Source organism: Mytilus edulis, chromosome 3 (assembly GCF_963676685.1).
Source record: "Mytilus edulis chromosome 3, xbMytEdul2.2, whole genome shotgun sequence".
Lineage (NCBI taxonomy): Eukaryota > Metazoa > Mollusca > Bivalvia > Mytilida > Mytilidae > Mytilus > Mytilus edulis.
The window spans coordinates 85,432,206-85,450,715 of NC_092346.1; the positions used below are offsets into that span (position 1 = coordinate 85,432,206).

At 30.6% G+C, this 18,510-nt stretch overlaps 2 protein-coding genes across 2 annotated transcripts in view; one reads left to right on the top strand and one right to left on the bottom strand.

The window, feature by feature from the left end:
- The first annotated feature begins 39 nt into the window (after positions 1–39).
- Positions 40–7,006, top strand: LOC139514962 (uncharacterized). The gene is made up of 5 exons (XM_071304538.1): positions 40–199; positions 954–1,093; positions 1,461–1,573; positions 3,541–3,741; positions 6,424–7,006. The coding sequence occupies exons 1-5, from the start codon at positions 60–62 to the stop codon at positions 6,568–6,570; spliced, it is 741 nt and encodes a 246-aa protein (XP_071160639.1). The 5' UTR covers positions 40–59; the 3' UTR covers positions 6,571–7,006.
- A 5,185-nt stretch (positions 7,007–12,191) lies between these two features.
- The window catches only part of LOC139514595 (uncharacterized), a 42,488-nt gene continuing 36,169 nt past the window's right edge, over positions 12,192–18,510 (bottom strand). The window contains exons 6-7 of the mRNA XM_071304002.1: positions 15,180–15,229; positions 12,192–14,748 (exon numbers count right to left, since the gene is read on the bottom strand). Coding sequence (XP_071160103.1) covers positions 14,593–14,748; positions 15,180–15,229 — 206 coding nt within the window. The 3' untranslated portion in view covers positions 12,192–14,592. The remainder of the gene's footprint in view (positions 14,749–15,179; positions 15,230–18,510) is intronic.

Here is an 18,510-nt window from a genome sequence, read left to right on the forward strand (position 1 = left end):
ACTTCCGTGTTAATTTAGATTTAATTTGTGAACTCTTTATCAAGTTGACAATTAAAAAAATGGATTGCGAAGCACTAAAAGAGTTTCCTCCATGCGTTGCTATCAAATTCAAAATGTTTCTAGAAAATCCAGAAATGCTGTGTGAACTGACAGGATTACCAGGATCAATGATTGTAAATTTGACCAGTAAAGAAGACAGGTAATTGATTATTAAAAGTATAATATATACGTTAATTGTCATTGTTTTAATTGAATTCACATATCAAAAAAGTAAAATAATACAAAAATACCGAACTTGGAGGATTTTCTTTACAAATAGCAAAGTACTATTCTAATGAGAGTGCAGTGCAAGTGCCTGGTGGACAACCTTCTGTAACAATTTGTTTTTCTATTACATAGAATGGATTTGAGTATGCATTCATAATGTCCCGCGTTTGTTGCATATCGTTCTTGTTCGTGGAACTAATAAGAATCATATGAACGCCTACTGAAATCAAATCTACTAGAAACACGAATTATTACAGAAGATTTATGCACTTGACTGCATGTTCTGTCATTGGAATAGTAGAATAGAATGATATACAAATGAATACATGCTATATATAACTGTTATAAAAATATTAACATAATATATAACTACAAACCAGAGTAAACTGTGAAAAACAAATGATTATATCACTACAATATAATAGTTATAACGATGAGGTTAAATTCCCGGTCTTTTGTTTCATACACGAATTTGTCTCAGAACTTTTCTCTATAACCCGACCAATGTTTATGACTTAGTTTGTAACTGATATGATAAATACTCGTGCATTATTAAGGTAAAAGTGCTGTCTGGAATCTTATGCAAAGTACTGGTGTGAAGATGACATTTAAGAACGGAATGAATACAGTATTAGTACTTAAGTCTCTCAAGATTATTTATAGTTTATGGTGTTTTTCTTCATGAGATCAGTGAAAGCAGATACAGCAGAAAGACTCGATCATATTACCGACGTTCTCCTTCACAGACCATTTCTATTCCAGTGTGTTTTAAAACATGAAGTATCTACAAAGAAAGAAGATTACACTTTAGTGGAGACCTGGAATGGTATGTACATGTATGAATAAAAAAACCAAGAAACGTGTATACCAACATAAGCCTTCGGTTATATAAATCCTTCAGGAACAGTTTTGATTTGGAAATCTGGGACCACTTTTTGGAGGTCCATTCCAATGTATTTCGTAAAGAAGTAATATCAAACAAATTCATTCTTTATAATATATATAAAATTATATGTACAAAAAATATATAAAGGCAACAATTCCACATTTTTTCTCTCTCTGAAATATTAAAGGTGCTTTATACAAATTATTTGTCTCACTTAATATACACAGTTACTGAGGAAAAAAGAAAGAATGATACCTAACACTCACATATAATACATAAACATTAATACTTGTTTTGCGCTTTACAGCACATTATGCCGTTCTCATAAATCCTTTGCATCCAGCAATTCAAGAGTTTTTACATCCATTATTGACAGAAGCAAGTAAGCATGTAAATGCTAGAGAAAAATTCAGTCTAAAGGTAAAATGTCAATTAAAGGCTCCATGGAGCATGTATCATTATCCTGCAAATCGAAACACGCATTATTACAGAAGAGTTCCACCATGCACTTGCACTGCATTATCATTAGAATAGTAGAATAGATACAATTTGAAAAACCTAAATCTTTGATCTAAGACAAAGAGGCTGTGTTTATAGAAATGAAGGAGTGGTATGATAGCTAATGAAACAACTCTCCACAAGAGACCTAATGACACATAATTTAACAGCCATATTTCATCGTACGACCGTCAACAATGAGCAAAGTTCTTGGCCATACAACATAGTCAGCTATACAAGGTCTCGAAATCAACAAGTATAAAACTATTCAAGCTAGAAAAACAAATGACATAAAAAATTTAAAGACAAACAAATAAGTAACACAACAACAAACAACAACCACTGAATAACAGCCTCCTGACTTGGGATAGATACATACTTACAGAATGTGGCGGAGTTAAACACCTTGGCGAAATACAAACCCCCCCCCCCCCCCCCCCCCCACTAACCTGTGACAGGCTTATCTCAACTGATGGATACAAATAGAAATAAATATAACAAAGAGACACTTCAGTTTGTTTTAGATTTATGAGTTTGACTGTCCCTTTGGTATCTTTCGTCCCTCTTTTAGAACAGGTAGTTCCCCCAGTTTCTGACAGCTAGTTCAAAGGTTAAAAACATGCATGTAAATTTAATGACTGCAATTGGCAAAGAATTAAGAATAAATGAACAATTGTCTGAGTCAATTATAAAACTGTTACCTTTGAAAAATATCCTGACTTGGTTATGCGTTCCCAAAATGAAGAAAACGGCAGATAAAACTTAGCCCTACAGCTAGACAAACCTCTCACTTGCTTGACAGTCACATAAAACTCCATTATATTGTAATGTTTCGCTCTGTGTTGCTTTAGAGTTGTCGTTACCCTGAAGAAAAACTACGACCCACTGGATAAAGTATACAATTCGTCAGACCAACTTATAATCCGCAATAGATACTCTTTTTAATGTGTGCTCTTTTTTGCCAACTCAACCTTGTATTCTAAGTGGTATAATTAAAGACGCTGATCAATTCTTGTAAAGTTAATGATTTAATGAAGTATTATAGATACATGTATATTTAATCCAAACGATTTCGATTAAGTCAAACTACAATATCTCTTTACATGAGATCAATATTTAATGAATAATATGTTGATAGTATACAAACTAGCGAGTAACTCTGGTCAAGAACTATGTATACATGTATTTTTAAAAATGAACTATCTAAATCACAAGTAATTATAATCATTTTCATATCAGCATAATTCGTATGTAACGCCCACTTGTCATATCGTACGTGTTATAGAATTTAAACTGTGGGATGGCCAAAAAATCCTTAATCAAATAATACGAATAACTAGTAGAGTAATAACCTTGTGTTGATTTAAATGTTGAACACTTAACCTTTCTTTTATTTCTTCTTATGCACTGGCATGTTCTTTACTCATTATTTAAACTCCCATTGGAAGGCCTCTGATAGGCCGAGTAGCGTAAAATCACTGTTATCGGTAGCCGATGACAAACAAGTTGAATGTAAAAGATTCAGTAGTATTACCAACATTAGTTTTGCGGTCGTCCACGCTGTTATGAAAATGATTCTATAGGAATTACTATTATTATATAAGCTATGTTGACTTTTTAAAAGTTGAATCTCCATAAAAGTACAAAACACCCGAGACATATAATAGGTCAAAAAATTAAATTAGGGATACAACAGTTAGCATTGTGTTATAATCTTAATCACAATATAAACAAACAAATATGTTCATAAAGTCAAACAAAAGGTTATACAGACAAAGCATATTAGAAAAAAAATGAATGACAGGAATACAAAAAATCACCATAGCACAATAACATAATGACTGAATGTATAAGTAACGAGCCACATGTAATGAATATATTTTTTACAGATCAAATTCGGAAAATTTGTCAAAGACTGGTTCATAAGAAATGTAGATGATGGACGTGAGTGTAGTAATCAGGAGACGACACTGAGTGGTATGGGAGTATGTATTTATAACTATTCTACACCTCTGAGGTTATGCAGTAATCCATGGATGATTGTTTGTTGTTTTCCATTCTGGTTTCTGTTTGGAGGATCATGTTACCTGGTTTGTTGTTATTGTATGAATACTATTCTGTTATGATAGCTATGTTTTCAAACTTATCGCACAAAACAAAAACAGTTGACAAAATACTGTATGAAGCTCAATTTGTATCAATTTTCTATCCAAGCAAAATTTGAGAGGTAGGCATAATTATAATTTCATTATCAAAATATCTATAGATAGATTTACCTCAAATATTTTGTTGAAACTCAAGTTTTAAAACAGTTATTTTGAGCAGGTTTGAATTAAAGAATAGTCGGTCTCTCCTCAAATCGACGATTTTGGACTTGGATTGAGAACGACAAAAAAGACGTCAATCAGAGGGGATATTTTGAAATCTTATTTTATTTTGAAGTCAGATTTTTCTCAATAACCATGCTTCTTTGTTGATTGTTTACTAAGGTGACAAACTACGTCTTCAAAGCATGATAATTAGTTAGATGCCATATTTTCACATTATAACAGACCGAGAGAATTTTTTTTACGTTTATACGATATGAATGCGTAAAAAATATTAAATCGTGCACAGAAGACTAAGTTGATGATATGTTCATGCATTGGTTCAAGAATTGGATAAACATTATTTTTAACCAGTCACTCGTTTCATATGACTTTAAATCCAACCTTTCTATAGTCAGATTCCATGAATTTAAATGACAAAATCAACATTGATAATAACTGTGTTGATCATAACGTTGAAAAATTGAGAGGTAGATACAGAGGAATTCAGGCAAAGGATTTAGTTTATAATTTTTGTAAACTAGAACTGAAGAAAAGTCCACTTTCTGCTGAAATAAACATCATAAAAAACGAGAGTTTTACCTTATAATCAATAACCTTACAACCTTTCCCCCCGCAATTTTGATATTCATTCACTATTTATTTGGATAATGTCTTTTGGTAGTCACATATTTGATGAAATATACATTTGGGTATTTTGACCAATATTGTGTGAAACGAATGTCCGTAACTAAGTAAAGTTATTAAATTTTAAAAATAAGAACACACAGTAGACGTAGGCACATTCATTATATTGATTTGGTTTCCTTTTATACAATTGTGGCTATAAGAATACGTATTTGACAGTCTCGGACAAAACAGAATCCAAAAAGTAAAATAACAAAAATACCAGACAACGGCGCTGCAATATCACCTACTTCAAACGTTTAATTGCTGCTAAATGAATATACAATGTTTTTTTTCTGGTATGCTTAAAAAATATAACAAAAGTACAGAACTCCAATCAAGATTCAAAACAGTGAGTCCATTTTTACCTATAAAGTCTGTTTTGTCTTTTTCACAAATTGTTGTCAATATAATGGAATGTTAAACGACTGTCATACAAGTGAAAGGTTTACCTAGCTATAAAGCCAGGTATAATCCACCATTTAGAAAAATGCCTGTTCCAAATAAAGGCAACAGAATGATACCGATGTTCGAAAGTCCTAAATCGATTTCGAGAAAATAAATCCGGGTGACAAACTAAAACCGAGGGTAACACGTCTACTATAAGAGGAAAACAACAAAAGAACAGAAACACTAAAGTGCAACAATAAACAAAAGACAATGCAACACATACAGAAACGAACTATTAGATAACAACTGCGATTTTCCTGACTTCGTAAAGTTCATTTTAAGAGCAAATGCTGGGATGAACCGGTTTGTGTGGCAAGCCAAATCTCGCTTTTTTATGGCAATGTTATATATACCTAAACGGTCAACATAACACGACTGGACTACAGTACAAATAATATTCAGGACAGAGAAATACACAAATAAACAATACAATAGTACATTTTGACCTGCTAATAGTTATCAAAGGTACCAGGCTAAGGTCAGAAATATGACAGTTGTTGTCCATTTGTTTAATGTGTTTGAGATTTTGATTTTGACATTTGATTGGAAACTTTCCGTTTGAAATTTCCTCGGAGATTAGTATTTTTGTGATTTTACCTTTTTAATAGCTAGCTATCACTCTCACTTCAATGACAGTTAAATAAAATTCCATCAGATTTACAGCAATGTGTGAAGAAAACAAGCATTCATAATATATACAGTGTAAAAATCTTAATCATAATATCTGTATCTGTAGCTATAAAGTATATGTCTATATTCTGCCAATGAGTGGAATAAAATAGTGTCCTTCACCACTCTGTATTATAAGTTAAGAATAAGTCAAATCGACTACACAATGTTATATTAATAAAAATCACTTCTTCATTTCGGCAACCGTTATATACAATTACTATATAATATCTCAATAAAAGAATAAAGTAATCTACATTGTAATCCGTATGCTCCGATATAATAACAAAAAAATATTATTGGTTGATACATGTTTTGTGTGATTTTATTGAAACTGTTGATACCTGATCTGATCATTATCATAATGCCAGAATAAACTTTAAATATGGTTATCATGATATATTGTTTTTCTTGTCACATTTCTGTTGTTTGATTTGATGTACTAGTACATCTTAAACATAGAGGAAAATGTTTCTGGTTGCGATCTAACAAATTATATTTTACGATTACATTTTTGTTATACTAAAAGGCTATATGACAATTGAATATCGGTTAATGACTGTGGTCTTGTATTTACTTCAAACAGAAAATATCAAAGTTTAATTATTTTATGTCACAATATAGCTATATAATGCAACATATTGTTCATATTTTTTACAGGTGCAACGCAAAATCCGATTTTATGATACACGAGCAAAGTTAACAGGTATATCTGTATCACTTTTAACAGAAAAGGCAGAGAAATTATTTACAGTATCATCGCTTCTACGAAGAAATACTAGAGCAGTTGCACCAATAAATGACTAGCAGTAATGCGAGAATGTTGTAAATATTCTAATTTTATTACAGTATAATCTGTATATACCCCACTGTTACAATGTCAAAGTTACAAAACAAGTGCAATGGATTCCAGGGAACATTTATTTCTATTTCTTTATAAGTAAATATTTAATGTAACACGTCTTCTGACTGGCTGAACATTTTCTGTCTTTCAGCATTGCTTTGTCATGTAAACGAGGCGTCATCAAAGTTTTGTTTCCATGATTTACTCCCTTTAAATGGAATTCAGAATAAAATTTTAAGGAACGACTGTAATATTTTTTCTGTCTTTTCGAAATAACCTCAAGAATTCGATGAACACTTTTATTCATTGTGAACCACATTTTTATGTTATTTCTTCATAGACAAAAAAAGATTAAGTCATTCCTTAAATAATTGGATTTTTCTTTTTAGGCTTTTGCAGTTTATTTGGTATTTTAATTATAATTCGTTGGGTACTAGTATACTATTTTAGCTTTAGGGATAGGCCTTTTGCGTTATTACGGGTCGGATTCTGCAGTGATAATTGTATAATATGTATAGAAGTGCTCAAAGAAATTTTTAAGTTCCTTACGGTATGTATAATGTACTATTTACATTACTGGTGCAACATGTGGAGCAAGATCTGCGCACCCTTCGGGAGCCCCTGTGATAACCCCCAGTTTTTGATTGAGTTCGTGTTTCTTATTCTTTAGTTTACTATGTTGTAATTGTTTTTGGCTACGGAGTTGTCAGTTAATTTTCGACTTATGAGTTTAAATGTCCCTATGGTATCTTTTGCCTATCTTTTATAGTATATTGTCTTAATTTACTTAGTGTATAGATTAATTTGTATTTGGTAGCGATATGTAAATATATTGTAATTTTTAATAAATGTTCCAATGCAAAGAAGATAATAAGTTACTGCGACCAAGTCAAGCCTTTTTATGTCTTGTGTTTGGCCATTTATATAAATTAGAAATGTTTTACTTTCGAACGAATTTATGGGACAAAATTTTAATGACAACGCATAATTCTTTTGTTTGTTTACCTTTTGTTGTGATGAGTGCGAACTGTCCTGATGTACATTATTATAATTCTAATCTTTTGTTTAGCCGTCCAGTTCTAACATCATTTTTCACACACTGTAAAGATGTAATGACTAGTTGCGCACATATGTAACGCAAGTAACGTTAGTTACATCGTGAAAATAAAAAGCGACAACTCCTTGACATGCAATGTGTTTGTGTAGGGGCCAGCTAGACGCCTCCGGGTGCGGGAATTTCTCACTGCATTGAAGACCTGTTGGTGACCTTTTGCTGTTGTCTGCTCTATGGTCGGGTTGTTGTCTCTTTGACACATTCCCCATATCAATTTTCAATTTTATTAGACCAAAACAACTGATATCATTTACGAGTATGTGCATACCAGAACACGCATTAGCTAGCCTTGTAACGGAAAAGGATTTCTAAACTATAAAGTAGATTTCTATATCTTTATTTTTATTCTGTAGATGTTCTTTTGCTGATCTTGTCTGTTTGTAGTCATACATGGTGGGATTTCTTTTATTTCTAAATTTGAAGGAAAAATCACTCAAACAGTCTCCTGATTATGTTGGAAATATCTTCATAAAATAAGATAGTTTGTCATGTCCCATTTCACAGTGTCTTCACCTATGTTATGTTTTTTTTTCTACAATTTCTGCTTTCCTTATTAATATGTTCTACTTCATATTTATATCCATTATTTAGGCCTGCTTTAAGTAAGCTGGTAAAAAATGTCCTACTGTTCACAGACAACAGGGCTGCAGTATCAAATACTCCAAACGTTTACTGCTAAGGAAATAAACAATGTTGTTGTTTCTAGAATGCTTAAAAGACTTTAAATTGTTGTCTCATTGAAAAGGAAGTTGCCGTCCCGTATAAATTGAAGCATGGTCTTTTTGGAGTTTATGTATTTGTTATTAAAAAAAATCATTTGTAGTGATCTTGACCTGTTCTTATCTCTTTCACGGAATATATTTAAACAAATTGTCATTTATCAACATGTAATCAATAATCTTATTCATTTTTCAGCATTGCATATTTTGATCAATGTAGAATGAGAAAATGCAGTATAAATATATCTAAATCTTTTCTTTGTATTCCACAAAAGTCTTTTCTTTTTATCATTTTCTTGAATTTTGCCGAAAGCTTTTGTGATTCTTTTTGGTGTTTTGTATCCTTTGATATCAGTTTCTGAGTTGACCCAAACGTTTTACATTTTAACAGTTTGTTCGTGTATCTACTATACATGTCTCTCCAAATTTGAAATTTCATTGGTCAATTAAGTCGCACGGTCCGTAGCGTTTATCTCCGCCTTTTGTACCTCTGCTCTTTCTCCTGTCGATTCTAATTTAACTTTATTAAACAGCCTATTCAAACTCGACAGTTTTCTACGGCTGCTTATTATGATTCAAAATCAGATTAGATTTGTGTAGAAGATGAAGATATCTTATACTAGCTAGCGTGTAAAAAAACCCAGAAAAATCGAAAAGAAAATACTGAACTCCGAGGAAAATTCAAAACGGAAAGTCCCTTTTCGAAAAGCAAAATGAAAAGCCCAAACACATCAAACGAATGGATAACAACTGTCATATTCTTTACTTTGTACAGGCATTTTCTTATATAGAAGTTGGATTTAACCTGGTTTTATAGCTAGCTAAACCTCTTACTTGTAGGACAGTCGCATCGTATTTCATTATATCGACAACGATGCGCAAACAAAACAAACAGACATAATAGGTAAACATATTGTGATCTCGAAGATTATGGGTACATCATTTTCATTAGATTAGGTTTCCGTTGTACGTCAAAGTTGATGACTGTTTGAGTAATGCTGCATATCTTTTTCTGGTTATCTTGTTTTAGTTCTGCAAATCTTTACTTACGTAGTGCTGCCTTGGTTATTATAATTCATACACGTCTGGTCAAATCGAAAGAAGTGTTTCTTTATGAGTGTGATTTATGGCATGTTTTTCAATACTCCCGAGTGTCAGTATCTTTACAACAAAGGTTTGTAACAATAAATATATCCAGAAAAGGAATTTTGTTTTTTTCACTTTCCGTGATGAATTTGATTGATTCGTGTAAAACATTGATTATCTCATATTCCTTGGTTTTAGTTCAGCACTGAAAGATTCATCAACCAAGCATAGAAGTTTCTTCACTATATAGACCGAAATGAACATCAACAGATCTCTGAAGTGGAGTTTAAAAAATGTTTTCAAAATAGCTATCATTAGGGTAGTGTGTAACCCTTGTCCCTTTAACTTGCAGTCGCTGTAACATCTTAACTGTTGTCACTTTTGAAAGTTTATAAATGTACAAATTCATATCGCACATTACTATTTCTATTAGAAGCATATCTATGCAGTCTCTGTTGTAAATACCTATATAGCCTACGTCATTTATGAAGATTTAAAATTGTACAAAAGCATTTTTTGTTCGGATTTAATTGTTTTAATTGTATACATTTCAAGGTTGTTATAGTTAAATAAAAAAAAAGTTGATAGGATTCATTTTTCATCATAATCATACTGATGAGGATATCTGTTATCCGAAGTATTTATAGATAATTAAATTTAATGTTTTCTTTTTTTAATGTTGCTGATCTGTTGTAATTTTCACGAACTGTCTGGCTCTCCTTCCCAACCTCTTATTTTTATATGAATCGGAATTCCTTAAGACAGTTGTCATTTTCCAACTTATTAAGTATTCAAGAGCTTGCAGCTCCTAATCAGACTTTGTAAAACGGACAGAAAGTTGATAAACCAGGGGTATGTCAAAAATCCGTCTTGTCCTTTAGATTCTTGGAGCTGTCGTTGTTCACCATCTTAATAACGTGTAATAGTATTCTTTTATTTGTCTCATTAATTTTACTGTTTAGTCTGTTTTTGGTGATGTCCATTTGACGTGTCTCTGTACTTAGTCATTGTGTTGTAGTTCTATGGTAATTTTGGTGTTCTTGTCTTTCAATTTTTGCCACTATGCTTTGTCTATATGCCTTTTTGTGCATTTTTGTTACATACTCGTTAGTTGACTGCTGTATCCCTATTTTTGACATTTTTACCTTTTATTTTGTTCACACATTGTTGACAATTTAATGGAATTTTATGCGACTGTCAGGAATATGACAGTTGTTATCCGTTCGCTTGATGTATTAGAGCTTTTGATTTTGAACTTTGATTACGGACTTTCAGTTTAAAATTTTCATTGGAGTTTGGTATTTTTGTTATTTAACGTTTTATTGCATCTGGGAAAACATTGGACATCTGAGGAGTTTCAGGTACTTGTGAATTTTATTAGTAACCTTGTCCTATAGCTATTTCATCATATTGATTAAACCTTCAATGAATCTGGAAACAGTGATGTATTCTAGCCGCTCATCCCTACCAGACATTACAGTTTTTACCCCAAGAATGTCAATGCTTGAAATATCATGAAACTATATGAACTTTACACCTGCTATAAAAATACATAATTGGGTATATAACATTGGAAAATAAAAATAAAGCACTAGATTCTTTTTTAATGAATATAAAGATAATTGTTTCAACAGTATGAATCTTTTTTGATGAGTAATCATAATATACAAAATCTGAAAGTTAGCCTCAAAGTGCGTTTAAAATGTGATATTTTCTAACATCTTTGTTTAGACAAAATTGATAAGTTTTATCACATTTGAAATTCTAAGTCTTAAAGAGAAAAATACAATGAGTAAATAATTAACAAATTATAGCACTTCAAAATAAGTAAATAACAAATCTTAGAACTTCAAAATAAATAAATAACAAATGATAGCACTTCAAACTTAAGAACAAAGAAGAGTCAAAAGAGCCAGTATTGATTACCTGCAACTGTTACTTATTCACTATATAAATAAATCCATCATTAAATAGATGCTAGGATTACAATTTTGTATCTCACACACGTTTTATCCTCATAAAACTCATCAAATAAACTCATCATAGATACCAGGACTTAATTTTGTATATTCGCCAGACGCGCCTTTCGTCTACAAAAGACTCATCAGTGAGGCTCGAATCCAAAAAAGTTAAAAAGGCCAAATAAAGTACGAAGTTGAAGAGCATTGAGGACCAAAATTACTCTGCAATAAAAAAAAAGTTAAAAAGGCTATAGAGTCAAAGAGCATCCAGGACACAAAACTTCACAAGGTTTTGCCAAATATAGCTAAGGTAATGTATTCCAAGGGTAGTTAATTTATAGTAGCGACCATATAAATGATAATTCATGTCAACACAAAAGTGATGGCTACTAGCTGAATCTCGGTCAAATGTTAAAATTGAGAATGAAAATGGGGAATGTGTCAAAGAGACAACAACCCGACCATAGTACAGACAACATGTTCTCATTCTTCAGTAAAATCAGTCAAACTTTTCTAAGCTAGACACCAATGTGATGATCGTGTCTTGTTTCTTTTATAGGTCTAGTTGTAAAATGAACTGTATCACAATATAGACAATTCCTTAAACAGTTGCTTCAGTGACAACAAGAAGAGTCATCCCATATAAATTTGACAATCTATCAAATAGAAACATTCCTACCAAATTGTTCATAAAAGCCCCAAAAATAGTTTAATAATTCTGTTTAATACATATATCTTTTTTTGTGATTTTGACATTTCTATTTAGAGATATAAATAAGATATTACTAATCCTAACAATGAAAGACTACTTAACAAACATGTTTAAACGCACCTTTTGTAAATGCATCCTTACTGGATATACATGTAAATGCACCTCAAAATCTGAAAATAGCACTTCATTCTATAAAACAAAATAATAAACTACATAAATATAAGTAATCACAATACATTAAAAAAACAATAAAAATAATCACTATATATAGAAACAATAAAAATAATCACAAGAAAAAACAAGAAAAATAAACACAAGAAAAAACAATAAAAATAATCACAAGAAGAAACAATAAAATTACTACTATATTGATATGAGACAAGCTACGAACATTTTTACCATAATCAAATAAGCACCGTTAACTGATATAGTGAAAGTGGATAGTTATTTGTTGACATTCTTTTTCCATGATTATCCTTCAATAACTTTTTAGATATTGCATGTGATATTATGGAATACTTTTATTCTTGGATTTTGTATAAGACATATATATTTAAATCCTCGTGGGCTCCTGTGAATTAATACACTTCAGCAGTAAAGTATTTTTATACCAATGAAAAATTATATAACTTGTTAAGGCACTGTAAATTATTTTTTTGCGATATAAAGGATACTTAACAAATTTAAACTTTATATTAAAAAGTAAATATTAAATTGTTAAGCAATAACATTTATCACAGAGGAATGAGTCATTCCAAATAAATTTGATTTATATCAAACCCCAAAACAATCATTGAAAATATAAGGTCAACCTATAACATGCACATATATAAATAAATTATATTCTGTGAATTATGTTTCACCTGCTTAAACCCCATAAAAGTTACACACAAATAAAAACATTTAGTGGGTACCACATTATTAAAGTCTGTTTATTTCTTAGTCTTATTGTTTTCTTATTCTAAAGCTTAATTTGACTCAAATAAAACATATTTAAAACAAAAACTTAACAAGCAAATATATCTAACATATAGACTGTAATAAATTACTTCCAACAATTCATAGCATGTAACTTTACAACTTAAAACAAAGATTAACTGTCATATATATATAAGGGCATCAAATATCCATAATATTTATAGAAACTCTTTACATACCTCAAATTTTGTTTTATATATCATGTGTAGGTCTAAAATTGTATTAAAATTAGGGAGCTTATAAATAAAAAATGTATGTAAATGTCAATGAAAATATATAACTCTCATGTAATTATGAATCAATCAATTATCAATGACTTTCGTAACATTGATGGCACTGGCGAGGCAATGTAGGATCTCTTTCAGTACACAACTTTTGTCACAATCACAGGCGAGACATTAATTTATGACAAATATTCTATAAATAGTAAAATGTTCTTAAAGCATATGTACAATCAGATAACACAATGTCAAAAAGTTATTTATATTATAAAAAAAGGCCTTAAAAACTTTGTAATATCACAGAAATCACAACAAAGATTTTTATTTAGTCTTTGCCTATTGCTAAGATTGAGGGCTAATGTAAAATAGTACTTTTTACATATAAACAATGGTATATACCATATATAAATATAATAATATAAAATGATGTATATTTCTTTAATTTACTTATGTTAATTAAAAATAAAAATGAAATTTAATTATATATATCTATTGAAAGGAAATTTGAGCTACTGAAGTTACTTACAAAAACTTGATATTTTTTTTTGGGGGTGCAGATGTAACATTTGTTTCAAGAAATTTGAGACTAAGTAATATCAAAATCCTGTACACAAACAAGAAGAAGTATGGACCTATTTTGGAAGAAGCCAGACATTTTTAAAATCAAGTACATAATGTAACCTTTTAACAAGCATCTCCATTTGATAATAACTACAAGATTAATGATAAATGTAGAGATAAAACAAAAGAAAGTTTCAATTTTAACAATTCTCTTGACATTATTTCAAATCAGAAAACATATTTACCCTGGTATAGAAATTGATAGAAAATCGATAACTACTGTAAATGCTGGTAAATTTTAACAAAACTTAAGAAAACAGCAATTTTCGCTGGTTGACATGTTTCCAAAAATAAATCAATGTCAGAACAGAAATAATTATCCTTAAAGTACAGTGTGATCTTATTAGATTTGTAATAGTTAAATAAAATGCTCATGTTTTTAAATACTGTCGAAATACACTTAAACTGTGACTTCAAACACATTATACAATATTATGTCTCATCTTTTTATCTAAGTAACATACTTATAAATATGTGCAAAAGACTACTGAGCAGAAGCTGTGTTATGTTTGCATTAAAAATAAGTTATCACAAACAATAAATAATTACAAAGTTTAACTGTTTATGCCCCAATTAATCTTTCTTTTTTTCTGTTACTTTTACTTTTATTATGGGTTCTAATTCCTTCTTTAGCTTATTCAGTGTCTTGTCTTTATTTGTCTTTTTATCCTCATCAACATTTTCACTGCTGTCTTTTTTGTCTTCGTTGTCTGCATCTTTCTTCTCTTTCTAAAATTTAAACAGAGAAAAATTTCACATTTTTTTACCAATTAGCATGATCAGGAAAAAATATAGTATCAAAATCAGATTTACCCTTTAGAATTAATCAAAATTTAATTATTTTTCTTTTATTCCAATACATATATATTTCACATAAAGGGGAAAACATTGCAACTAATTCACACTTCAAGAGGTAAGATTAGAGTGAAACAATTACAATCTGGCTTTTAAAGGTTTTGAAAGGTTTATGACATATATTTTCTATTCAAATACTCAAGATAGAAATTCCATGATGGAAGAAAAAAAACAAGATTGAATGCAAAGGTCTATTTCTTTTAATTATGCTCTCAATGTACGAACAAGCTATGCTAAGAAAATTCCTTAGTATACATAAAAACTGTACATTTAAGTATTAAAGCAAACTACTATTTTATTCTTACTGGAATTTCTTGTAATCTTTTTGATTTTGAAGCATCACCTGTCTGGAGACCTGAAATTACAAAAAAAACTGTTTTTTTTTCTTTTTTTATACACATAGTTCAAGATTATACATACTTCCTTTTCAGCATATATGTAAATTCTATACTTTTGAGTTTTTTTTTTTTATTTTTATAAATTTGTTTAAAAAGAGGGTATGAGATGTGATTTTGTTAAACAAGAAAATAAACTTTTTGTACAATTTCATCTATTACTGTAGCTGTTGATTATTGTACAAAACTGTAACTGTACCCTAATAGCACCTATTTTAATAATTTTTGTAACTATGAAAACAGACAAAAGTATCCATCCTGATTTTTGGAGATGTAAACATATTTACAAAATTGTAAATAATTCCACATGGTTTTTTTTGGTCCATACTGAATCATACTGAATCATATAAAAATGTGTTTGAACCGACTTCTAAACAACCAAAGATTTGAAATGAGGAATTCCTAAATTGCAGTCATGCTTAACTTCAGATCTGAACAACTGATGTTTTTTTTTTTTTGGAACAATTTGACAAAAGTTCATGCTGTGATATTGAACCAGATGCTCCGCAGGGCACAGCTTTATACGACTGCAGAGGTCTAACCCTGAACAGTTGGGGCAAGTATGGACACAACATTTAAGCTTGATACATCTCTGAATTTGGATTGTGATTAAATAGTTGACACAACATAGGTTTCTGACACAGAAAGAATGTGGTCTAAGAATTTAAACTTAAAAACTTAAATTTTAAATTGGACATTTACCTTTTATGGTCCAATATCCAAAATCTAAATACATGGTTAGATTCAGCATACATAGAACCCCAAGAATTAAATTTTTGATGAAATCAAATAATGTTCAATTTTAGACCCTTTAGACCTCAATGTGGACCAATTTGATTACTTTGCCCAAATATTAACAAGAGCTGTCAAAATGACAGTAAACCGGATTCTTTAACATTTATTTGTGTTCTGGCATTTAACAATATTACAAGGACCAAAACTCCCAATAGGTAAAATTTATCATTATCAATATCAAACTTGACTTCCATGTTGTCAACAATAACAACATATAAACTAGATAGAAAATGACCCTCTAGCAGGACAAACTGTGTGCCCTTAATGCGTAAAGTAAGAAAAAATTACTAAGTCCACCTACCTATGATTTTGAAAATATCTAAAAAATTGAATTTAAACTTTCAAGAACCGTAACTCCTGAACGGTAAAAGTCAAAATCGTCATTATTGAACTTGACCTCCATTATGTTGTCAGTAACAACATATTTAAATATTAAAAGGTTTCGTTGAATGGTTCATGAGTAAATGCACGGACACAACATTTTTTAAACTTTCAAGAACCGTAACTCCTGAACAGTAAAAGTCAAACTCGTCATTATTGAACTTGACCTCTATTTTGTTGTCAGTAACAACATAATAATATTTTAAAAGGTTTGGTTGAACGCTTCATGAGTAAATGCACGGACAACATTTGGTTGCCGCCCGGCTGCCCAGCCGCCCGCTGTACATCCCCAAATCAATAACCGACATTTTTGACACAAAAATCCGGTTAAAAATCTAAATACATGGTTAGATTCAGCATATTGAAGATCCCAACCTTTCTTTTGTGGTCATAGACCTTATGTTAAAATTTCATAGATTTCTGTTTCCTTATACTAAAGTTATTGTGCGAAAACCAAGAAAATGCTTATTTGGGCTTAAATTAAAATATTGTTTGTTTGCAGTTTACCGACCGACCCTTGAAAATCCTTCCGACTGTGAAAATTTTATTGCTTTAACTTTGAAGAAATTTTTTTTAATACTTCTATTGACGCGATGCGTAACTTTGTGTCCTTTCCGGAAATGATTGAAAGTCTGGGTCAATTACGCATTTCAAGTTCGGTTTTTCTTAGCTTTCCGTCAAGCGTTCATGTGACCATTTAATGATAAAGCACATGAAAATTGTTTACAGGTATCCATGAAGTCACGGAGGAGTACTTTACGCTGTCGTCTCGTGTCAATTTTAAGACAAATAACAAACAAACAAAATTATTAGTAAACTGTTTATACAGATTCAGGCACATGTAATGATGTGTGATGATATCATTGACGATGATGCAGCGGATATTCATAACTGACACGATAACCATTCTGTCTCAAACAAATCGGGTACAGAATCTGTGGAGCCTGACTTTATCATGGAACCAATTTCAGTGGTTAAATAATTCGACAGCAGCTTGAAGTATGGCATATTTTCTACAAATCGTTGTGAAGACGACAAAGATGAAACCACTCCTCCGTGACTTAAATCTTCATGGATATCTGTAATCACGCCTGTACGGAGAAATGCATGGGCTCATTTGAAATGTTAATGGATATAGATCATGCCAAATCAATAAGAAGCAACCCTAACTACACAAAGATGTACATGTAGAGAAAATGAATGGTTAGCTTGAAAAATAAATATACTCTCTCTATATTAAATCTATCTTCAATTGCAATGAGTATGCTCCTTTAGGATAAGGGGGGCTGCCCCACTCATTGCAATTATTCTCTTTCTTACAATATTAAATTATATACCCAAACTGTGTGGCCTGTGTGAATTCAATTAAAACATGTCCTTAGGAGCTATGCTGCCAAATTTTTTTTATGCATTAAAAACATTTCAGTACAGACCATTTACTTTTAATGGGGTGCTATGGATTTCACCCCAAACTTTAGATTTCTTTGGTTTTCATTAAAGCCTGGCAAAAATATAACCTTATCACATATAATTAAATATTGTTAGAAATATGAAAACAGTCGAATGTCTTAATACTTTTTTTCAAGTTGCCTTTTTTCAATTGAGGAAGATTCAATGGTTATTTTTTTTTTTTATTAAAAATACACTCTTTAATACATTAATATTTTGTCTTATAAATCTTTAATATCTACATTTTTCTGATGAAAATACTCTACTCATGAAAACATTCTAGTCAAGAAGCATACATGTCTGAATATATTTCTTTAAAACAGTTCTAGTCATAATGACATTCCTTGTTTATAAGTGTTCCAGTATTTAATAATTATACCATATTTTATGTCATAAATTGGATAATGACACTATCATTTTGACTATGTTAAAGTTTCAGTTTTGGTTAAAAAGTTTTTTATCTGAAAATGCCTGTTCATTTGATGTTGGTTTTCAGCATGTCCAGTGTTTGTTGTTTTAAAATGTTGTTTTTTTCTTCACAAGAAACTTGGTTTAGTGTAACTGCTTGTTTAAACTGTATTTTGGCTGATAAAATAAAATATTTTTCCTACCTACC

Bases quoted from the DNA above. Each gene is read 5' to 3' on its own strand.
- LOC139514962 (XM_071304538.1), top strand. From the start codon at position 60: ATGGATTGCGAAGCACTAAAAGAGTTTCCTCCATGCGTTGCTATCAAA. The intron at 200-953 runs GTAATTGATTAT...TTTCTTCATGAG, and splicing joins TTGACCAGTAAAGAAGACAG to ATCAGTGAAAGCAGATACAG. The intron at 3,742-6,423 runs GTTTGTTGTTAT...TATTTTTTACAG, and splicing joins TTGGAGGATCATGTTACCTG to GTGCAACGCAAAATCCGATT.